A 26,283-nucleotide genomic window follows, 5' to 3' on the forward strand; every position below is an offset into this window, starting at 1 on the left:
TTGATAATAAATATATTGTGTTATCTCTTCAATGCTCTTCAACTTCGTACTTTATTTGGCCTTTTTAACTTTTTTGAATTCGAGCGTCACTGATGAGTCTTTTGTAGACGAAACGCGCGTCTGGCGTATATACAAAATTTAGTCCTGGTATTTATGATTAGTTTTTTTTATCCAGTGTATGCGTTTTTCACATTATTATATTCACTTATTAAAATTGCAGAAGAAGCAATTATATCGAAATATATATTTTAGAAACCTTTAAGTGTTCACTTTTCTATGACGGAATAAATTTAATACCGAGTCGTTGTTCACATACTTTATATTCAACACAAATAATTGAAGAGTGAAACGTCACATAAAGTCTATAAAATTAGAGACGAAATACATCAACAACACATACAGTAACCATAAAATACCAGTATTTAAGTCGGACCATTTTCAAGAGTTTTAATGGTGTCATTGCTAAAAGGAACTTTCAGTAGCGATCATTGTTTGATTATGCTAAAAAACATTTCTCATCTTCTGTAGTCGATTTCTTACATATCGTGACTAACCACGGTGGTACCTGACATAAGTAGTCATTTGTTATTTGTGTAGGAGATGGTTTAAATATGTTGTCTGGTATACAGATCGGTATTCCTGACTCATGTGCTGCATGCTATTGTTCTATTTAAACGAGTTGAAATCTTATTTTGTTTATTCTCCAAATTTTTTGTAAGTATGTTCAATAATTGTTATGTAACTATCTATATCTTTTGATTATTTTTTTTGCACACGTATCCGTTACAACAATGTTACTGTTCTTTTTTTTTTACTGATACAGTTATAACAATAATATTTTACCAAGTTCTAATCAAACTTTAACGAATTGTTATTTTGAATTCGTACACTGATTGGTGATGTTATATATGTAGGTACTTGCAACATAATGATATATCAGTGATTGACAATACTACATTTTCCTATTTACCAAGGCTTGACATATTGTACGTGAGTAAACTAACAGTCATAGTTACTATGTCATATTAGCTATAGACGACTTATATTCTTTTCCTATACTTTTTTCCATTTTTTATGCACCACGTATTACATGTTATATAAATAGGGTGCGTTCGATAATTTTTTTTTTATTATTAATTACCAGAAACGCTAATAAACCGAAATATTTAGAAGCTTTCGATATGTATTCAATTGTCATACTATATTGCTCCTTCTTATGTTGTAAACATTGTTAAAATGTTTTGTTAATGTATGTTCAGATACCACGTAAAACTTGCAAAAAATCAATAACTGAGATTTTTTTTAATTTAAGAATCAGTTAAAACGACAATGAGGGTCGATTGAAAACAAAACTTTACGACAAAAGAGATGATTTCAGCTTTCCAATTGTGAACTTTCCATTTCTAAGTAGCAACATTCAGGCAGCACCTGCATACGGTGTATATATCTCCCAATGGATACGATATTCCCGTGATTGCATTGCCTATCATGATGTTCTTGAAAGAAGGTTGTTGCTCACAAGGAAGCTATTAAATCAAGAGTTCAAAATGGTAAAGTTGAAATCATCTCTTCGTAAATTTTACGGACGCCATCACGAGTTGGTTGACCGTTATGGAATTTCCCAAATGATATCGGACATGTTCCTTACGTCATAACTACAATCCCCTTCCCTTTCATGAATGTGACCTACCGAATTAGATTATTTACCGGATTTGTTATCTCATAAACAACACGACGGGTGTCACATATGGAGCAGGATCTGCTTACCCTTCCGGAGCACCTGAGATAACCCCTGGTTTTTGGTGTGCCGGGTTCGTGTTGTTTATTCTTTAGTTTTCTATGATGTATCATGTGTTCTATTGTTTGTCTGTTTGTCCTTTTCATTTTTAGCCATGGCGTTGTTAGTTTTTTTTACGATTGATGAGTTTGACTGTCCCTCTGGTATCTTTCGTCCCTCTTTTAAACCGAAGAATACCTTACTAGGTTGTAACAATATCAACAGCAACACGGATTACACATGTGGAGCAGGATCTGCTTACCCTCTCGAGGCACCTGAAATAACCTCCGTTTTGGGTTGGAGACGTGTGGTCTGGTCTCTCGTCTTCTATGTTTTGTTTTGTATACTTTTGTTTGTCTATTGTTTTTTCAATAGCCATGTGAGTCTCTCATTTTAATAACAAATAATGTATCAAAGGGCACAAATTAAAACGACTTGATATGATCGAACTTAGTTTTCTGGAATTAATATTTTGAATCAACTGTTAAATTCAATATCATTCAGCTATATTGTACTCAAATGCATATTTGAACAACACCAAAGGTAAATATGAACGTAATTAAAGGCGACAGTAAGATCATGATATTTACATTTTTCGTAAATCGATTTAGAAAACTAGATGTCAGTAAATGCGAGTACTCCCAGTTCTGCACTTAGTGTTTGTTGTTTGGATATACAAGTACTCGGCCACGTGCACTCTGTGTTTTGGTCATTTGTATTTTTATTTATATCTCTATAAGGAGTTAAGCCTTTTTTGACTGATTTGTATAGTTCCATCTTATGTTGTAATGTTAAACCACTGTCCCAGGTTGGGTGGGGGGGGGGGGGGTTTGGATCCCGCTAACATGTTAAACTCCACCACATTCTGTATATAATTAATTGTCCCAAGTTAATTAGCGCCTGTAATGCAGTGGTTGTCGTTTGTTGATGTGTTACACATTTGTTTTACGCTAATTTTTTGTACAGACATAAGGCCGTTTGTTTTCTCGTTTGAATTGTTTTACATTTGCAATTTCGGTGCCTTGTCTAGCTTACTACATGTATATGGTTCGAATTTGCTCATTATTAAATCCGTACGGTGACCTATAGTTGTTAATTTCTATGTCATTTAGTCTCTTGTTGAGAGTTGTCTAATTGGCAATAACACCACATCTACTTTTTTATTTTAACATTAAGCATGTTAAGGTAGCATTATAATAAGTCTATTGCCAAATTTTTTTTTTGCTCATTGTTCATTGTAAAATTGTTAATATACATTTATCCATTTCATAATTGTGTGTGCAATCATTGAAGATTGAATAATAAATCGTTAAAACAGCTAAACAAGAAATACTGAAGACATAGTTGAAGAGCTTATGAATTCATATATTAACAAAATCCCGAATAATGCTATATCGATCTAGGCCTGTTAGTACTAACTTTTAACATTTCATTAACAGTTTAACAAGAGAAAGAATAGCATATCAATGATGTAATGTTCTAAACACATTCGTACTGTCTAAAGGGTTAATGACACCGATTCCATAGAAAGATACGACTAAAACAGTCGTATCGTTATAGAAGGTGTAACAATTTATTATGAATTGGTACATCGGACGTATGATATACACTAATACGTTATATATATATATATATATTACGGATTACAAATGTGTCGAGGTTTGTGATTGGATAACAACACAAAAATGTCAGTATATATTCAGGAAACTGCCGGGGTATATACGACGTTTTTATCCCCAATTGGAACCTCAAAAACGTCATCATAACACCGGTTACTATGTGACGTAGTCAAAAGCTATCAGACTGTCAGAGGCTCACAGAGGGAAAATAATGACGTGCTTCAGTCAATAATACATTTTTGATACAAAATCACGCAATTTACACTTTTAATACTTAAATTTAATGTTAAAAGTGTTATTATAAATTATTACATACACGATAAAATTCTGTTCACAGCAAATTAGAAAATCCTTCACGTATGCCGAACATATCAGGTTGGGTTTTTCAATATGTGTTGTGAACAAATACCTGCACTGGAAAATAACATTAAGTCAGGGGTAATCCGTAATATATGTGTAATTCAGGTCTCAGGGGATATAAACTCTAAGCCGGGAATGTCACGGTATATACCCTGTCTGAGACCTGAATAACATATAATAATAATGGTATATTCGACATGCAATTGACCTTTTTTTGTGAATTCTACTTTGTTTGATGACTTTTATTTCAGAACACTTCTTAAATTGTGTTCTCTTAATGTAGGGATGGATACTTATTATATGGCAAAACTATGGTACTTTTCTTATTAGAATGTCTGCCGTATCAACATGTACAATTTGATTAAACACATTGTCCGCCTATAAGATTTACAAACAACCAACCCCGAATGAAAAGTAAAGGTACACAAAGATATTGTTCTTGATTTGCCTGTAATAGGAAAACGCATTGCAAGTTCAACAATGATGTTAGATAACTTATATTTTACCTGCTTTTCTTAAGTTTTGGGGCAATTTATTTTAAAAACATGACGATTTAATCCTTTCCATTACCGTATGTTTCGTAAACATTAAAATTATAGACATTTGTCCATTAAATAACACATATTTGTTAATTTCCGTAGAACAAAGTTGTCATAGTCACATTAATTATACTAGTAGAATACAAACGGGAATGCACCTGACTATTCGCAAATCTTATTCAATATATTTTTTAGTCTACAATTAAGAGGAGTAATAAAATCAAATAGATAAAAGTGAAGTGCAGCAAATCATATGAATGCCGAAACTAGGATTTTGCCATATGTTATCAATATAATATAAAGTTTTCTTTATGATTTACAGGGATTTGGGAAGCAATAGAATAGCAGAAATACAACCGAGTTCTTTTACCAATTTGACTAATTTAGGAATTTTGTAAGTTGGTATATGTATAAAGATCTAGGTAAAATTAGAAATATCTCATCGTTTGTTTGACCACATTTCCTGTTTTGCCACATGTGGAACAGGATCTGCCTAGCCTTCCGGAGCACCTGATATCATCCCTATTTTATGGTGGATTCGTGTTGTTTATTCTTTATTTTTCTATGTTGTGTCATGTGTACTATTGTTTATCTGTTTGTCCTTCTCTTTTTTAACTGGCGCTGTCAGTTTATTTTCGATTGATGAGTTTGACTGTCCCTCTGGTATCTTTCGTCCCTCTCTTTCAATATAAATAAAAGAAAAATAATAAAAACCAAGAACGAAAACGAACAGGGACATTGTTACTAAACACTACAGATTGCGCTGCCAAATATGAAGTGTTTGAAATCCATATGCTTAAGGTTCAGAACGGAAATTTCAAAATCATTAATCACCATTAAAGAATACAAGTATATTACTAAAATTTCGAGTTCTTATTCCATTTCTGAGAACCAACATTCATAAGACCAAACTAGTAATAATTACAATCTAATGAGAGAATAAATGAGATGATTTATGATTTAAAAGTGGTTGATTGTATAACAAAACAAACGTATTTTGAAATAGTTGATCTAAATCATAAGTCATATCATGTATTCTCTCGTTACGCGCTAGAGATAATACGTAATTACCCGTACACTGTTTGCATTCATCTGTAAATGACTCTTATTTTTTTTAACATTTTTTTTTACGATAATCTTACGATTAGTTAAAGAGTAGTTTACGATTAGTTCACGACTTGTTAACGGATCAATAAGAGCCTAATAGTATGTGATCTTTATGATTTTCTTTCGGTTGTGTATCGATGGTTTTTAGGATCGTTCAGAGTTTTAAATTATAGGGATTCTTAAATACTCGTATCTGACTTGTATTCTGTTGTAACAGCATAAAGTTATTTATTTTCTTTTAGAAAACTAACAAACAATAGTATCAGTGATGTGAAGCAGGATTATTTCAACGGCGTATCATATTTGAGCGAAATGTAAGACATCTTAGTTATGCATTACCATATATTTTCAACATTAATTAATATCATTTTCTGTCAACCTAACGTTACTGAAATGATTAATAAAGAGCAATATTTTGTATACCTAGTACACAATCTTGCGAGACCACATTTGTATGTTAGTGAAATGAATGATAATTAAGGCATGTTGTCATGCTGGATAAAACACAAAAAAAAAAAAGAATATAAAAAAAATAAAGTGAATGTTCATTCAATAATTGGTAAACACTTATAAAAGATATCTACGATAACAAAAAGTTTTTATAGATGATTAATGGTATGTTTGTTATTCCATATAAATAAAATTTTATAAACGCAATTTATTTTTGTATTTTACTCAGTGTTGAAAAAACATGATTTTGAAGAGAAAGAGATTTAACACATTTGAGAAAACACTGAACATTTATTTGTATTTATCATGATGATTCCCGAATATTTTTTTATATAATTTAGATGGTTGGATAAAAATAATGTCACCTACATAGAAGATGGAGTGTTTCAAAACATGCCATTTTTAAGAGTGCTGTAAGTTTTGAGATGAAAGATACATTAAATTAATTAACAAATAAAAGACTATACCAAGAGAGACTAAGATTATAATATTTGCTATACATGTAGATAATTCTTTTAAAAAAGAATAAGACATTTTTTTTTATAAATCTGGTGTTTATCGAGCCTGTAGTTTAAGATATAATTTGGAAAATCTTCGTCAAAACCGTATTTAGATCTTCAAAAATTGTTTGAATCTAAACCCTTCAGTTGGCATTACACACGCAGTATTTGCTTTATGTAGTGTTAAGTAAATGTAGTTGTACTGTGATAATATGAGGCAGGAATTACCTGTGAATGGGGACAAAGTCTATGATTTTTTTTAAAATCAACAATGTTAAAAAGAGAAACGGAAATACCGTAACGTTTCCGATTTTGATTCTGTTGGTAGGGATTTTAGTTATGACGTTATTTAAGTTATGACGTCATATTCAATGTAAACAAAGAAACGCTGTCATCAGGTAACGTTTTTTTAATAACAAACATTTCTTTTAAAATGAATTAGTATTAGTTCCTTTCTTAGACTGATAAATATACATTTTATCCAAAGTCTCATGTAAACAAGACCGGAAACGGTAGTAGATTTCTGCGCCGATCCGGAAATTCAAAAACGCGACAAAAAAAAATTGAACGATTTTGAGTTCATTAGTAGAATGAAAAATTCAGGAAATTTTCCCGATTTTTTTTAATTTTTTTTTATTGAATTTTCTACTGTAAAAGGGACTTCGTCCCCATATTATCGGTCGAGTACTAGTGTTTTAAATCGATTTATTGTTAACTGTAGACTTTATGCATTTTACAGCGCTCTGAACCTATACTGTGATTGCAGCATAATTCCGTTCTGGAATTGGTTAAACATAGTAGGGAAACATGAGTCAACTATCACATGCTTTGAGCGAAATGGTGCATTTCTGCCGAGTTTGCCTAGCTGCGCTTTCGACAAATGCAATGGTAAACTATATATTTAAACGATTAATTGTTCTTTGAGAAAACTGTTGTTGGATCTAAAGAATATTATCTGTAGCGACATTAAATGCTGGATGTTATACCACAGTTGTATCTCCTGATTAATTCCCAAATATATGAGAAGGTGAAAAATATTCAATTTAAAGTGATTTCAATACACACTTACAATCTTATAATAAGCATTATAAATTCGCATTTCACATTCATAAAACACCACAGTTCGTTTTTAAACGTAACTTATGTAATTAAAGCACAGCGTATACTTTATTGGAAAGACACCACTGTCCAAATCAAAATAACAAATTATTTATCTTTTCTGTATATTGCCTTAGGAACAGTTTGTCCCGACAATTTCTGCACCAACGGTGGAACCTGCTTCGTGAATAGTTTTGGTGACCCTACTTGTCTTTGTCCTGGTGATTGGACAGGTGCAAAATGCAATGGTAAACTTATACAATAATGTAGCACACAAAATTGAAAACTAAAGTATCTAAACGGTCTTTATTATAAATGATGACGGTAACAAACAAATGAGACAAAAGAAAACACATTATCCTCTTAAAAAAGACATTAATCATACCACTTTCAAGTTGTTCATTCATTCAAACTCACCATCGTATTGACCACAAGATAGACAATTAAATAGTGATGAACTAATTGCATGGAAAAATCACATTTAATATTACATATAATCATTCAATTTCTATATTTACACGCCCAGAAACAGCATATACCAAAAGCATTTTCATATTGTAAACAAGGCAATCAAGACAACAGTAGTATACTGCTGTTCATAACTCATTTATCGATTGAGAGAAAACAAATCCGGGTCATAAACTAAAATCGAGGGACACACAACAACAATAAGCGTAAAAAACAGGAACAACAGAACATTATTAGCGTTTCAGAAATATTCTATCCTACATGACACTTTGATACAATAACTTTAATATTCAAATGTTTTGTTTAGATTCTTACGATATTTTAATTACTTAAGAACGCCTAGTGTTATGTCATTCTGGTACTTGTCTTGTATTCTGCAATTAAAGGCTAAAACACGGATTTGCTACAATGTATGCTGCAGTAATCTAATATGATTGTATCTAAATAAATTTTATCAGAAAAAGTACAGTATACAATATAGAATTGATCTTCTTTCAAATACTGTTTTAGTACATCCATGTCATAATAATCCGTGTGGACTTAATGGTCTTTGTGAAATTGACGGTTATCAAACTGCGACGTGTCAATGTTATGGTAATTGGACGGGGCAATTCTGCGAAAGTAAGTATAAAACGGTAAGATGTATGCTATTTTTGTGCAAATTGCCAAAGTTAATTATGTTATTTATTGATACAAAAACCTTTCATTGTTCGACAAGCGGTTACGGAAGACGCAATTGTAACTACCAGTAATGGCACCTATCATTGGTCATTTAACAAAGAGTATTTATGATCAGCAGCTATTATTTATCATAATCAGAGATCATTTATTATTAGCAATTTAGATACACTGATCGTCATCTTCTATATGTAAACGATAATAATAGTGCATGTCATATAGGGTGAGTGGACTGCAGGTGGATTTCGATTTTGCAATGTCCTATTTGCTTCTACAGCTCTTTAATTTTTCGAATGCTATACAACATTGGATCTCGCATATTCGGTTTAGATTGTTGTTGATAAAGGAAAGGCGCTTTGGACGCATGAACATTATAACTGCTTATATGATTTGTGTTCATATATTTTAGGCTTTTCTAGTAACCGATTATCTAAAAATATGTAAATGTTGTGTGATTGCCAATGCAACCATTAGCTAATTATCATTTACTAGAATAGTCTTTTTTTTTTTTTTTTTTTTTATCTCTTTAAAAAATTCTTGCACGATATAAAACAGAAACACTTTTTCATATTGTGTTTTATAGATCACCGAATAAATGTTAGTAAACTATTTTATTAATGTATAATGCAAATATTTCCCAAAACATGTTTTTTATTACTTTGTAGGAAGTCCATGTCATACGCAGGTATGCTCGCAAAGCATGTGTTATTATAACGATACAGGCGCGTCGATATGTCTGAATTTACACGACAGTGAGTGCACTGGTAAGGTAGTTTGTTGATTAAGTTGAAATCTGTTGTTTGAAAAATAGTTTTACATAACATATGACAAAACTTATTTAATTATTAATCTTCGTTAAGACAATCTACTATAACATGGACATAGTCATTTTTATTTTTATTTTCTATAGATATATATCTGTTTATTAAGAATAGCAACCATCTTAATATTAACAAAATCTGTTGATCAAAGCTAAAATCAAATAACTCAATATTCAGCAAAACGTTCCTTTTTACAATATATATTTATATCAAATTTTAACTCATAACTATGGTACCTTCCAACTTATATATTAACATGTACTGGCATGATGCATGTATTTGCTAATGTGTATCAGCTTATTCATAGTCAAAACCAGCAATGTAGTTTTACTGTTATATTATATGTACTGTACGCTTTATTTGCTGCAATAGATGTTGCATTGATATGCTATTGTAGGTTTGAAAATTTAACAAGATGTGCTTCATATGCCATAGTTTTAGATTAAATGTCATTTTATTTTTTCAGCTTTACAATGAATAAAATACTCTAATATAATTGTAATATGAATTATCTTTTTATACGTACAATGCAACTTACGTTATGATTTTTTTTATATTTTTCTTTACATATCATTTTCATTTTCGTTCAAACCTGTTGGCAGTCTTAAATTTGGTATGACACAAACATTTAAAATAATATTTTAACATTTACAAAGTTCAGTTTTTCTGTTGATATGAATTGTTTTATTTTCAAACTACATGATCTTTATCTACATTGTTACATGTGTAATGATTTTTCATACATATTTGTTGTTTAAAGATAAATTCACAACTGATTCTTCCTTGTTATACATTTTACCTAGTTCAATGACGAATTCCTTGATTAATTACTTTATTAGTTATAAGAAGTTGATAAGCATTTCGTTTACTAAAAACACATACATTTTGAGAACTAATTTCATGATACTTTCCTATTTCAGAATACAGCTTCAACGTACATGATTAGATACATAAAATAATCAACAAAGTTAATTCAATAGTTGATACCTGTTCTTCGTTTTTCAATGTGCATTATGTGTTGGATTTTTCTGAGTAATTTGAAGTAATATCATGTTCTGTTCTTGTTAGTCTATTATTTCTTTTTATTTGTCTTTCAACGTTTTACTGACAATCACAAGTGGACGACAATACAAATAATCACCGTTAAAAAATAAAAAGAAATACACATATAAATGCATGTAGTTTCTATGAACATTTTCAGTGACAATGTTTAAAATCAGTCATAAATCATTAGGCATGAAACGAACTTCTTTGCTTGTATATCCGTGCTTATATTTTTTAAAAGTACGGTTGAAATCAGAACACATTATAACAAGACTATGGAATAAAAACTTATAAAAAACATTATTCTTCTAATTATTTTCGTGTATAATATAGATTTCCGATAATTATTCTATATAATGAATAATTATGGTGTTGTAAAGTTGTAAATTGCCGCGTAAACAATATTGTTTTCATTGTAAATCTTATGATCAATTAAGGTATTTGACACTGTATGTGTAAATCTTTATATAATATCCACTCTAATGTACATCTAATACCATTTATAATACAGTATACTACTTTTCATGTAAACACATGTATATAATGCCAGTCAAATGAAAATTCTATTTCAAACGTTAAAATGAGATCAATGGTTGCATAAGCTAAAAGATTTAAAAGAAATCCGTAATGGCGAACACGGCATGGTAAGAATTCTGATCTGCTTCTTCATTATATTGATTTTTTAGTGCTTTTTATATGTTCACATGGTTTATTGAAAAGAAATTAATACACACGAAATAGTTTTTAGATGAGTGAAGAAATTATTTATTTTATATGCTTCAGGTTACAATTTATGAGGACTGTCTTCTATTATACAGTTACGATGATTCAATTAAATGTGGTTTTATCGTGTCCAGAAACTTGTACGTGTAGAAATGAAACTTGTTATTTGAATAACTTATATGTGGACTGCTTCTCTAGGGGACTGACAAGTATTCCATCCGACTTTCCAATTGATTCATACAGCATGTGAGTAATATAAAACAAAATAAAGTATAAGCTTGAATTTTATAGTCATAAAATACATTTACATCAGAGCATACAAGAGATAAAATTGTAATAATAGCAACATTCTAAATCTAAGTTCACACTGCCGATTAAACGAACCCGATCAATCTCGATCAAGACAGATAAAGCGATCGGGAGACTATTCTGACTCAATCGACAAGAATATTCGGGGAGGTCGACATTGATCGTCATCAATCTGACTTTTACCTAAGAGTTTGTGACATGTCAAAAACATTTGAGCAAGGATTGAGAAGCCAGTCACACGAGAAGAGATCGAGAATTCGTAGAGTAGTGGTCGAAAGGATCGTGTAGAGAACGAGTTTGGTCGGAATACAAATAGTTAACAGATCAGTACTCGATCATCTCGATCTGTGCTCGACTTATACTCGACCATTTCCCGATCACCAACAACCTGTTTGATGTACTAGTATGGTCAAGATTAACTCAACCAATGCCCGATCGCTTCATGACCACTGCGACTTTTATATTGTTTACACTCAAGACCAACTCGACCAATACCCGATTTCTATGAGACCACATTTGACTACTCTTCGATTTCCACTCGGCCATACACGATTAAACATGACTGCAACACAGTTCTATAAATATCTATTCAGATATGATTAACTCTTGTACCTTTGCTTCCGCAAAAACATATTGTCACCATTTTTTTTTCAACTGTATTTAAATTTCGGCATGTACAGTACGCGTCTGTACCTTTGCAAGGAGGTGTTAAATTTTTAAAGAGAGACAAAAGATACCAAAAATCCAAATTTAATTCAAAAGACAGAAAACAAACCGACACAACCATAGAGAAAAAAAGAAAGCCGACGAGAAAACAAACAGCAGTCCACATAACACAACATAAAAAACTAAAATCTTAGCAGCAAGAAATTAAACAAAACATTGGATGATCTCACGTGTTCTGGAAGAGAAGTAGATCCTGCATTTAAGACCCAGAGGATTTTTTTAAATAGGAAATTAATTGTGTATTGCAATTCATATTAGACTAATAACTAATTTAGCCTTTAAAGTTAGTTTATGAGAACATCAATATCATATTTTCCTTGTTTTAGGGGCAATTTTCCGTTTGACTGTCCGAAATTCCCATGTGTCCAGAATTTTCTGTAGTATAAGAATAAAAAGATGTGGTATAATTGACAATGAGACAACTTTCCAAAGATAGGACAACAAATGACAAAGAAGTTAACACATATTTATGTCATCGTGCGGTCGACTGTTTACAAACACTTTTTTCATACGTCTTTAGACGCAATTTTACACAAAAATAAGACAAAAGACAAATTATTTTCATTTGAATTCGTGATAGATATATGTAAACAATTTCAGACAAGGTATCACTACAGGGGATTGCAATTTTATTTTTGGCCAATTTTTCGGAAAATATTTGACATCTTTACCACCTTTTTACAATATCTTTTGGCAAAACACAAGCAGTTTGTTGCGATGAGTTAAAAAAAGAAATATCTTTGAAAATTCAACTACTGAATATCAGATCCATGGAAAAAACTGATGAGATACATATGCACAGATATTACACAAACAGTAGGCTTAATTTGTGGTGTAATTTTCAAGAAAAGAGCAGTAAAATTCCTATCACAAATCAGCGTCCTAATTCACTTTTAGAAAGATTTTATAACCATTGAGGTCCTCTTTGTTGAGCTCCTGCAAGTCTCTCATACTTTTGATTTTGAATTTTGCTCGGAGTTCAGTATTTTTGTGATTTTAATTTATACTACCCTCACAGTGGTCGCCGTGTCAGCCACTGCATTACCTAGATTTCTCGGCACATTTTGATATTACCCATTGTTGTTTGTCATCTTCGGCCTATTTAAGCGCCGTCACAGCTATTAACCTGTCCCTCGTACTTTTAACCACCTTGCCAAATTATCCAACTGCATTATTTCCATGTAGATATTTTAAATGTACTCAAACATTTCGTGAACTACTGAATATAACCAAATAAACGGAGAAGATGTCCATGGGAAACATATACCATGGACACAGATAATGCTCCAGCTTGCATATAACGTTATAAAGAGTCATTACCCGAGAACGTTAAAAGTGACGCCACCCAATTTCGCACTTGATTTGAGTTTTATGGTAATAGCATTGTGTATACGTTTCATGGATGAGGTGAAATAAAATTAGAGAACGTAAACTAGTTGTTTGGATGTACGTAGGCGTCCTTTGGAATTGATAAGGGTATTACGTAATGCCCCTCCGATAAGGGTATTACTTAATGCCCCTCCGCTGCAGTGGGTCATGTAAAAAATTCAGAGGTTTTAATACTGAAATTGTACAAACCTTACAAATGCCCGACTATTCATAAGAACTCTATACGATGAGGTCGATCTGGTCAGGCTGAGATCGAGTAAAGTCGGTTTGGTCTAGCTAGTCGAGTAAAGATCGTGTAAAGATCGTGAATTGGTCGGAATTATCAAATATGAATTCAATTAGTGAGCGGGTTGGAGTCGTGAACAGGCCCGATCAACTATTTGGTTATGTTTGGTAGTGGAAATTTGGACAAAATGGATCATCAAATTGATCTGATCGGCTGTGTGAACCTAGCCTAAAAGAGAACAAAAAAACACCAAAGCAACTTCAGCAACCGGGATCTGGTAAAAAATTAGAGAATATTACTTTATAAATGTTGAGAATATAGTTTTTATCGAATGTAAACCCAATTCACCAAATGAACGGAATCGAAACTACAATGTTATAATAATTGTACCATTCCTATGAAAATCAGCCTGAAATTTAAAAATTGAATGCAACATAATGTTTTTGTTTAAATCTCTATATGGTGAGCAAGTTCAATCTATTTTCCTTAAATTGTGGAATGATTATTTTTAAATCTTTAATAAATGACTAACCTTCAGGAATGATAAACATGATAAAGATTCATACATTAGTACTAAGCATATAAGATAATTTATGTTTGGAAATACTACAGCTTTTCCAACTCAGGAATAGATTTACCTTAGCCTTATTTGGCAAAACTATCAGGAAGTATGGTTCTCAATGCTATTCAACTTCGTATTTTGTTTGGCTTTTAACCTTTCTTAACCTTTTATGATTCGAGCGTAAAGGGTGAGCTCTTTTGAAGATGAAACCATTGTCTTTCGCAATTACAAAATGTCAATCGAAGCTTGTTTTTTTCTATTTTTGGCAAATTACAAATATCCACAAGCTAGTTCTGTGCATATATCGAAAGCATGTTTTTCAAGCTGTAATGCATTATTTCTTTTATACATAACACGAAGACAGTGGTCACGATACATGTCGATTTACGTGAGAGGAAAATTATAACAGACATTTTTATGTACATCTCTGAGTCTGCACTGCACAAAAATGTGTGGGAAATTAGACCACATCGTTTTTTACTAAGCTTCAAAAAACACGCCATTGTAGAATTCCTTTTGATTCATGTATGAAACACGTAGTGAATTAATGGCATGCATAATGATTATACAGGTTACCTATCTATAATGGTTTTGTGCATACATTTTGTACTAGTCATAACAGTTCTTTACTGATAAAGTCATTAATATGTACACATGTAGTTTGTTCTTAATACAGATACATGAATATTGAAACTATATCAAGACTTTGTTTTAAATTGGAAAGCATCACTTTGGTTAATAAGGTGTCGTTTTTTTCAGAGACCTACACAGCAACGAATTTACGATAGTCGAAACAGGCTCTTTCCAAAACTTTTCTGATTTGAATTCGCTGTAAGTTAATTAATTGGTATACAATTCCTTTTTTAACTACTCTTTATAACTAAGGGTCTTTTTTTTCTTTCAAAGAATGATATTTTCTCAATTTGGAAATAGGAAATTCTACGTTTACTCTTTTTTACGCGCAAATAATGGATAACATATTCCAAGTCATAAAAAAATGACAATATCAATCAACCTTAAAGCTTGTAATACATCTTAATTTCAAATACAAACGAAATATAACAAAACAATAATCAATACTTGTAGATCTTAGTCTTTTTGCAACATATACCTGTTTATAATTAACCATTTTACATAGTGTTTTACAATTTCAAATTAGAGTGATTGGTTTCAAACTGATGTTTTTGTTGTTGGTTTTAACGAGAAGGTTTAAATCTCATACTTTTCTTAAGAGCGTTCAAACCAAAATGGTGTTATGTTTGGTCTCATATGTTTACCGACTACATTATGATAGTCATGACAACATTTTCAAGACTTCCAAGGCAAACAAAAGGTTAATAATGTTGGTTCAAAGAATGCCAAAGGGAGGCGAAAGATACTAAAAGAATATTCCAATAAATAAATTGAAAACAGACTAACAACTTCATGGCTGAAAGAGAAAAAGACCAATAGACACACAATAGAAAAAAAAAATCACAACATAGACCGCTGAAAACGGAGCAAAAGGTGTGCATTTTATGATGTTTAACTGATGGTCTAACTTATTTTGAAATACAAAAGCTCCATCATCAATTTAAAATAATAACTCCAGACACTCCTAGCCGAAGAAAATTCAGGGTTAATACTCAGGTATTTAAGCTGGTGAGAATACGTAAAAAATTTTCTACATCACCTCTCAAATATGGTTATATAAAAAAAAACAAAAATCACAAAATAACTAAACTCCGAAGAAAATTCAATCGGAAAGTCCCTAATCACATGTCAAAATCAAATGACAAAACACATAAAACGAATGGACAACAACTGTCATATTCCTGACGTGGTACAGGCATGTTGAATCGTTCGTTTAGCATGTATAAATATTTTAAAAAGGCACGTATCTAACATTGTCCGCGAAAATTGTATTGAAAGTAAGCTTACAAACTTTTACAACCAAAAACCATAAAGTTGTGTTACCTTATGCATGAGCTAGACACACAAAACACAAATTACTATCATATTCATAAGTTTATTGAATGTATTAAGTAAATTAGTTGCTATGTATGATTCAATAAATCAAACATTATATTTTCAGTTACATTACAAATTGTAAGATAAATATAATCCAACCAGGAGCGTTTGCTTTATTATCAACACTTGGCCACTTGTAAGTATCTGCTTGATATATATAGATAGAAGTAGCTAAGTTGATGCTTCGCGAACGTTTTGTTTTGTTTTCTGATTATATAAGAGGGAATGTTGCAATTGCCAATGAGCCAGCATCTCAACAGAGACACAGTAACGTAGGTGTTAACAACTTAGGACATACACACGATCATTGTAAAGGAGAAAACACAAATCCCACTTGGTACGTAAGACGAAATCAATCAGTACACGTTTAATGGGTTTTGTGTTTTAAGAGTCATTCGTAGTCCCCAAAAAAAATAACATTGTGCAATGAAAAATATGTGTATCAATGGGAATAACGTACATGTAAGCGTTAATTGTTGCAGCAGCTATATAGCAAGATCTGTCCCTGGTCATACATGTAATTTTAAAAGTAAATTATTCCCTGCATGGAAATTTGAAACATGAAGAACGACTCATTGAAAAGTACTTGGGTTTTCCTAGTGAGACTATTAATCTAAGGTAATTACTCTCAGCTACTGTATTTTACGTCATTTCAAAATTTGTATTTCTCTTATACAATTTGAGAATATCAGTGGATAACTTTTGAACACTAAGGGAAAGCATATCATGTCAAACTGGAACATTGAAATGAAAAAAAAACCAGACATATTATATCAATATTTCAACAAACTCGTTCTTAAGATGTTTAAATAATGGCATATTTAATATAATTACTACCAGATGTATCCTGTAAACACGCAAAATAGGTAAACTACATGTTTTATCTGAAGATAACTTCAAATAATGTACTTACAAACCTGGATGGAGACGTGTGCTTTATTAACAAGTACTTTTATAGTGTAGGGTATTCAGAATCCTTAACAGCACGAATTATGTTAAATTTTTATCAGCAATGAAAGTATGATACCATACTAAGAAAACTACATATGCTAGAGACAACGTGAATCATATGCTGATACCAAAATTTGTACTAGCTATACGAGTTAATTACACCGTATGTAAGAATCCTGGGTTTTTGATTGGTTGATAGCCAGTATATTTTTCACCAATTTACTGTTATCAAAGGAATATCGTTCATTTTTAACGCCGCCGGGGTATATGCAAAAAGGACATGCCTTTTTTACCCTCTCTGTCGTGGTATTTGCCAAAAAAATCTCTATCCGACTGAACGCTTGTAACGTCACGATCATCAATACGTTTGTTAACGTTAACTCGGTGTAATTAAACAGATATAGCATGTTCTTGAGGAGTATTTGCCAAAAATACCAGTCTTGAGAATGAATTTCCCTCGCCTTACGGCTCGCGAATTTTAAGCTTCTCTCGACTGGTATTTTTCGCAAATACCCCTCCTTAACATGATATATCTGTTCACAATACAATTTCAGTATCGTTCCTACTTCGATTATAAAATATACCTTTTATCTTTCTACTTTTTAAGCTGGTGAACCCAAATCTAACTTACATGACTGGAGGAGAAATGTTAAGAAAATATTCAAACCTGTTTCAAAAATGGAAGGAACGACATATATCCAAATATATGTTTTTAGGAAAAGACAAAAACGGGCTTATTAAAGTATACAATCTGAAACAAACACCAAACAAACACGTGTAGATATATAAATATGTTAAGATTCGGAGACTATCATAAATACATTGTACCCGTCCTCTCTTCCTCGATTGAACATCACCGACGGATTTGCACTTATATTGTACGTAAGTTACACTTCATGAAGGTTTGAAACACGTGGAACGCTAACTGTCCCCGGCTCCGATGAGGTTGCATGTTGCTTACGTTAAGATGTAGTGATTCTATTCGTCTTGACACGTTTATTCGCTTTACGTTGTCAGTTTTAATTGTTTTGAATGTTGCCAATATATTTTCTGTCTCTGTTTGCTTCTTATTAATTTTCTTTTTTATCTCACACATGTAAACATTATGTAACACAAAAGTTGAATCATAAAAGTGTTTTGCAACGTATATAGTCTTTGTTACCCATAACATAAACTGTTCATTCACAAATTAAATTAAAAAACATAAGCAAAATATGAAGATGCTATCATCCTTTGTTACTGGGAAAATAATAATTTAAATCATCACAATAAGTCAAAATAAATCACAATAAATCAAAATTCAAATTTGTTATTGTTCAATGCAATTAACCTTGGGAAAATCAGATGTACACGGAACATATTAATTTGAAAAACAAAGTGTACACGTTATATTTGCTGTTGGCATTTAAAAAAGGAATACAATCCAAACAAACCGTAAGTGCGACTTCGCGCGTCTGGCGTATATACTAAATTAAGTTCTGGTATCTATGATGAGTTTATTTTCATACAATCAATTTATTATTCAAAACATATTTAATTAAGCAGACAACTGAAATGATAGCATGCTTCACATTTATTCAGCCATATACATCTTTTCCAAATTTAACACATGTTTGTAATAAAAGATACTAGTCTTCCATAATACCAAAACGAAAACAAGTTTTGTCAAAAAATGTGTCTTCTTTTTCTGAAAAACACAGATTAAAGTTGTGTGTGTTGGAATAATTTGAACTAGTATTGCATCAATACAATGCATATAAATGATTTGTTGTCACAATATCTGTGAAAAAAGTATAGTAAGAATGTAGTGGTATAGGATAACTTATCTGACATTAAAAGCAGAAATAGAAGCTATGTTTTTCTTTTAGATTACAATTTTGTAAAATTATAATTGTAGAGACCTCAGAAACAACAATGTTACATGTATATCAGCAGAAATGTTCGTTGGATTGGATAACCTACAACACCTGTATGTACCTTTATTTTTTACAATAATTTGTCAAGAATAATTGTCAAATGACATTAAAAGTAAAACATCAAAATACTCAACTCCCAGGAAAATTAAAAAAACGGAAAGTACCTAGTACATGTAATTAAATGGCAAAATCAAACGCTCAAACATATCAAAAGACCCGACACCAACTGTCATATTCCTGACTTGGTACATGCATTTTTTGTGTAGATGATAATTTCTGTTTTTAGAATATCTTCTTAAAATTATGATATTAGTTAACGTAACTGTAGGAAAAGTATTATTAGGTAAATAACTACAGTTCGAAGAAAATTCATCGGTATTAGAACTTTGAATATCAATATATGTCTTACATCTCTTAGTACAAATTGAATTAGCAGATATGCAAAAAACTACATTTGGGTGTATGCTATCCTGTAAAACACGTTTACTAGATAATATTCATTTTGACTGTTAAAAGTTAGCCTGTGATAAGGTTTTGAAATGCTCTAATAAGGTCTTAGAATACAATTTAGTGAACTTGAAAAGTTAATGTGGTCTCAGGACTCTTTCGTGACTGGAATAACCAGAACAAACCATATTCGCACTTGATAATGAAAATATATATAGCTGAAAAATAATTTATATATATATATATTTGCTTTAAAATCAAAATAGATTTTATGTCATGTATAATCAAGTGAAAGATATGTTGTAATAGGGGAGGGTTGAGATCTCATAAACGTGTTTTACCCCGCCGCATTTTTGTGCCTGTCCCAAATCAGGAGTCTCTGGCCTTTAGTCTTGTATTATTTTTAATTTTAGTTTCTTGTGTAGAATTTGGAGTTTAGTATGGCGTTCATTATCATATATATATTGTTTAGGGGCCAGCTGAAGGACGCCTCCGGGTGCGGGAATTTTGCGCTGCATTGGAGACCTGTTGTTGACCTTCTGCTGTTGTCTGATCTTCTATGGTCGGGTTGTTGTCTCTTTGACACATTCCCCATTTCCATTCTCAATTTTATGTTGTAATACAATGACTACACAATTTTATCTCCATCGATTTGAAGTGTCAGCAAGTCCTCTTTTTATTTAAAATCTTGACGTGTCACAAAAATAGTTATCAAAAGTACCAGGATTATAATTTAGTACGCCAGACGCGCGTTTCGTCTACATAAGACTCATCAGTGACGCTCATATCAAAATATTTATAACGTCAAGCACAAAGATGAAGAGCATTGAAAAAAATCAGTACTTTTATTATCTCAAGCTGTCTCGTTTAACGAAAAAATATTGGACTGCATCAGCCATCAATGACCAAATTTGTTCTTTATAATAAACACGATACAAGTGTGACATATATGGTGGGCATCATCGGGAAATCATTTACTGAATGACCATAATATTCCTGATTATTTGAAATAAATCTTTTTATACATAACAATGAATCGTCACTAAAGTCCAGAATGGTTGGTATAACACAACTAATTGATTGCCTCATCCAATACTGACACGACTGATTAAACTTGTACTATATAATGAACAGTACAGGAAGTATTCATCTCGAAATAGTATACTGACTGACCGTTTGTATATTCTGTCAAGTGATTGATTTATGGTGGTTGCTGATTGTCGAGGGGTTACAATTTCAATCATGTTCAGAACGATACTACTTATTTCGGAAGACCCATAAATCATTTTTAGCCAGTAAAGACGAATCAGCCGAAATTAACGATACAACAACTTATATAAATCCGGACACTATACAATTTTCGTTTGAACTTAAAAAACAACAGAATCGCAAATCCATGGCAAATTACGTTGAGTAATCCATGTAAGGCATAGAGTTAGATTGTTGAAGAAACTGTACAAATGGGAAACGAAGCAACGTATAAATTATGCTAACATGTATATTCCATCTTATATAAACTTTTTGCCAAAGCATTGAATAAGCTTTCTATCCGCCTTCTTGTGACAACATGTCTTTTGTTTTATTACAGCTGCATGTACAGTTGTCTATCAACAAGTGGGAAATTTAATAGGCATTATTTAATGTATACATGTACATAAAGAATATGAAATGAAAAATGCTATTTTATTATTTGTATAATATCTGAAGTTACCATTATTACTGCACTAAATGCGCATTTTGACATTAGATGATTATTCCGTGTTGCTATAGGACACAACACTGAAATCCAAATCTAAATTCAAACAATCTATGACTTACTACACCACAGGGGGAAAACGGATAGGCAAATTTTGGGCAAGGAATTCTAATCATTTTGTCGGTCATTTAAAAGAAATATCCACTAATAAGAATGAAAACAAACTTTATAACTCCGATTTGTAATAAACATTCTTCGTAATTGCATGCCAAAAATTGGATACTAGCTACTGAACGGACTAACAATAAGTGTTCAAGTTATTGCAAATATTACCTCAAATTATTTGAAAACAAGCATATTGTATAATGTACTGCTTGGAAAATATCTACCATGGCTTAATTGTAGAGATAGACATGAATAAATAAAAATAATATACATGATCAATATGAGAAAAGGTGTCAAAGAGAAAGATTATTCTTGCAATTTATCGTCATTTATCTTTTATCATACTATGTTGAATCATCATTCATCAGACATGTTGCTGGTATTTGTAAACACCGTGATTGACATTTAAAAAAGACTAATCGGAAAACAAAAACAGAAAAAAAAACAAAAAAAAACAACAGTAAAACGTTTTTAAAACCCGAAAGCTGAGAAACATCAACGCAATCAATAACCTGTGCATTAGGCGAAAGACATTCAATGGTTCCCTTCTTTCGAAACTTCTCCAAATTCTTCAAATACGCCTTGAAATAGAGCGATCATAACCACGATTATGCTTTATTTTCTTTTCATTTTCTTTTACATATAATTGGAAATTACTACGCACTTTTCAATACGAAAACTTATCTTATAAACCATAATTAAGTTCAAGTGACCGTGTTGCAATTCCAATTTTGCGATAATATATAATATTTATTGTACATGTCTTAATTTTGTAGATCCTTGCAAAATAATGAAATATCAATGATTGAAAATATAACATTTCATAGTTTAACAAGACTAATGACAATGTAAGTATGAGTAACATTATATGTGAAAACGTCTTTCATAATGTCAGAATATAACAGGGCATTTTCTCATCAGACGTATTGTCAGCCTTAGTCGAAGATATCACTCTTTTGAGCTGAACGAGTGCTTTTTATGCAGCTGTTAGAAAATTATCGTGTTATGATTTGTTTACCTTTTACTATAACTTTGTTTTGAAGTAAAGGTAAGAATAAAAAAATCAAAACACGATTGTTAATTGTCAGCTGCATACTATGCATTTCGTCGGCTCTAAAGAATGATAATCACTTCAAATAAAGGCTTGTTAAGAAAGTTTTATTTAAAATATGTCAATCATAATGCAAGACTGCAAGACTACACAATGGTTTTACAAGCATGCACAAGTTGTCAGATGTTCACACACTGAATTCATGCTGCAGATGTTTCTGTAAACTAACTTCCAAAATTTTTACCTCGCTACAGAAAACTTAACGAGTTGATTACAAGTTGAAAAAGACCCGACGATGCTATAATGTGTGTTTATATAAGGATACTTGTAACAAAGCATAATTTACTACAATATGCAAAAAAACCAAAGAACACTAAATGACAATTTGATAATCGGACCAAGTACAATTCATCCATTATAACATGTGCTCTGGCTATGAAGCTTCCGTGAAATATGATATTCGATGCAAAGTGTAATGTTGAAATGGACATAATATGACTAACAAAGAAAAGACAAACAGACAAACAATACTACACAAAATACCAGATATCACCTATATCTAAACCATGGAATTTCTTTTTTCAGATTAGAAATAACTTGGAATTTAAAAAGCTGCGTTCATCGCATAACAGAAGTACTAAAAAATATCAATTTATAATACTAATAAGTCTAACATTTTTATATAAACATACATAGTCCATCTTTTGAATCTAAAACTTTTTCTAAGACAAGTCAAGCACCAACAATCGACATTTTTCACCTTGAAAAAATCAAACACATATTTTAGACGAACAAATATGACTATAGAAGAATAACTGTATTCTATCTAATTAAACTACCTTCTTGTTCTTCGACACATTAGTTTGAAATTGTCTTTCGGTTACAACCGATTTGATTATGTTGTTTACTTGTTGTCCCAGGTTAGATGAAAATTGGTCGCTGGCAGACATTCTTATCTTACCACTTTCTGTATGTGCCCATAACAACACAGGAGCCTGTAGCTCCTGGGTTGTCTTGTGTTTCTGTATATCACATTTGTATTCATTTTGTCATTTGGTGAGTTTTCCACATGACTATGCGGTAATGGCGTGGCTCATTTACGAAGACGGTACGGCGAACTTTGCTTGTTATGTTCTATGCAAATTACGGCGAACTTTGCTTGTTATGTTCTATGCAAATTGGTATCTGGTCGAGAGTTACATGTATGTCATTGATAATCTTACCACATCTTCTTGTTATTATATTCAATATATAGATATCAGAGTTTATTAAAGCGTAAGCTAAGATAAATAGCATCAACTAAACTTGATAACTGTTTCTATTTTTTCAGACATTTAGGGAACAATAGAATTTCAGTGATTCAGCCAAATACCTTTACAAATATGATTTATTTATATTCTCTGTAAGTATCAATACTTATACTATGTTAATTGCGTGTAAAACTTAATGACACATACATTATACTATGGATGATTAAAACCCGAATTTAAATTAATTCTTGTGGTTAACAAACATTTTGCTGTAGAAATTTAATTTAATCAACTTCTCAACAAATAACAAATGTTTATAAGCCCTTAAACGAAAATGCTGTAGCAACAGTATAGGTCTAGCGCTCTGTTATTTGTAAGATGTAAAAAAAAAAACCATACTTATCATTTATTTTAATATAAAATTTCAATAGATTCTGAGACTGGCAGAGTGACTATTTTGTCGGAATAAAAGGATAAATATTATAGTTCATGCTATAATGAAAAGTAAATTTACAAAAATACTGGGCTCCGAGGCAAATTCAAAACGGAAAGTCCCTAATCAAATAACAAAATCAAATGATAAAACACATCAACCGAATGAACAACAACTGTTATATCCCTGACTTGGTAGAGTCATTCTAAAAAATGTAAACAATGGTGGATTGAATCCTGTTCTATAGCGATGACTGTTCACAATAATGCAAATCAAATGTCAAATGATTTATACTCTAGTGTTTACCTCTTTTTAATACCGTTTTACTTCTTAATCAATCTTTTATTGTTTAGATTAATGTCATGAATTAATTGTTTTAGAGTGCTAACGAACAATAGCTTCATCGATGTAAGATACGATTATTTTGGTATTTTACCCAATATTCAAGAAATGTGAGTAAGCCTTTTATAGAACAATAAATTTAGATGATATTTCTTACTTAGCTGTAAGTATCATAGAATATATGTGATGAATCGTGATATATCGTAATAATTGACAAATTGCAAGTGGTATCTGTAACCAATAATTTTAAAAACAAGATAGATGCCATTGAAATATCTACGAAATTCTTCATATACATGATACTTATATTAAAAAGTTTGACAAACACGGAACTCACTTATACTTAACTGTCCCTCATCTAATAATCGACTGAATATCTAAACTTATGTTTTTCAAATCCCTGTTCACGTAAACTACGTATGGTTTATAAAACCCATACAATATATGAACTGTAAGTTTTGCATATCATTTTAAAACTAAATGTTTCAAAGCCACATGAAGGTCACATCCTTTAAAATGTGATTTGTACACATTAGAATTTGAGGACAGTCCCTATTAGTTGTACATCATAATACGATATTATTGTCATGGCATTGATGATATTTAAAAGAAAAAAATTCTCAAACACAATACAAAGTCAACAGATATTGTTCAAACTCGTGCTCATGTGCATCTTTAGCCTATAACTTTATATCTACAATATATCCTTATAGATGGATGGACAAGAATAATGTAACAGACATAGATCCAGGGACGTTTTATCATAGCTATAAAATGCCTAATTTAGAATGGCTGTAAGTGTTTTTATTAAAGACTGAATATAACTAGAGAAGAATATAGCACAAAAAATGAAGCTATACAACTCACTTGTATGACACTCGCATCAAAGTCCATTATATTGACAACGATGTGTGAACAAAACAGACATTATATTTAAAAAGTCAAACATATGGGTACAGCAGTCATCATTGTGTTATAATTTTAATCACTATCAAAACAAACAAGTATGTTACAAAGAAACACTATTATAAGTAAGAGATCTTGAACACGGAGCCATGGCTCACACCTCACAGCAAACTATAAAAGGGCCCAACAAATGACATGTGTTAAACCATTCAACAGCGAAAAACAACGGTATAATCTATAAAAGAAACGAGAACTACTGCACATCAGATTCCGGACTTACGACAGGTGCAGCAAATACACCGGGTTTAAGCGTTCTAGTAGGTACCACCCTCGGCCTTCTCTGACACAGTAGTGTAACATCACAACATAAAACAGACAGACTAAAATTTCTACAATATTTCATTCCATTATATTAAACATCTCCCAAATATGATATAAGGACATATACCCAAAGGCAAAACCAAAGCAAACACAAATACGATTTACAGCAATATACAACAACTACTGACTAACATTTATCTGACTAGGGACAAGCATACTCAGAATAAAGCTGGTTTAAAGATGCTAGATGCCGCCCTCTCGTCATTTACTGTGGATTCATTTTTATTAGTAGTATACCAATTTTCGTGGTTTTTGTGGGTCACAGTAAACCACGAATTTAAGAATTCCACGAAGAAAAATCCAGATAAAATGCTTGTACACTTGCAAGTTAATAATTCA

The 26,283-nt window shown here is 31.5% G+C and overlaps 1 protein-coding gene across 2 annotated transcripts; it reads left to right on the forward strand.

The window, feature by feature from the left end:
- Positions 1–883: 883 nt before the first annotated feature.
- On the forward strand, positions 884–10,397 carry LOC143043393 (uncharacterized). 2 transcript variants are annotated; one of them, XM_076215713.1, is made up of 8 exons: positions 884–986; positions 4,618–4,689; positions 5,645–5,716; positions 6,194–6,265; positions 7,092–7,240; positions 7,588–7,698; positions 8,429–8,539; positions 9,262–10,397. In XM_076215713.1, exons 4-8 carry the CDS (start codon positions 6,246–6,248, stop codon positions 9,375–9,377), a joined length of 507 nt encoding a protein of 168 aa, XP_076071828.1. In that variant the 5' UTR covers positions 884–986; positions 4,618–4,689; positions 5,645–5,716; positions 6,194–6,245; the 3' UTR covers positions 9,378–10,397. The 2 variants fall into 2 exon arrangements, with proteins under 2 accessions (XP_076071828.1, XP_076071829.1); XM_076215714.1 differs by having other exon boundaries at positions 909–990.
- The last annotated feature ends 15,886 nt before the right edge of the window (positions 10,398–26,283 follow it).

This window comes from Mytilus galloprovincialis, chromosome 8 (assembly GCF_965363235.1).
Source record: "Mytilus galloprovincialis chromosome 8, xbMytGall1.hap1.1, whole genome shotgun sequence".
NCBI classification, from domain to species: domain Eukaryota; kingdom Metazoa; phylum Mollusca; class Bivalvia; order Mytilida; family Mytilidae; genus Mytilus; species Mytilus galloprovincialis.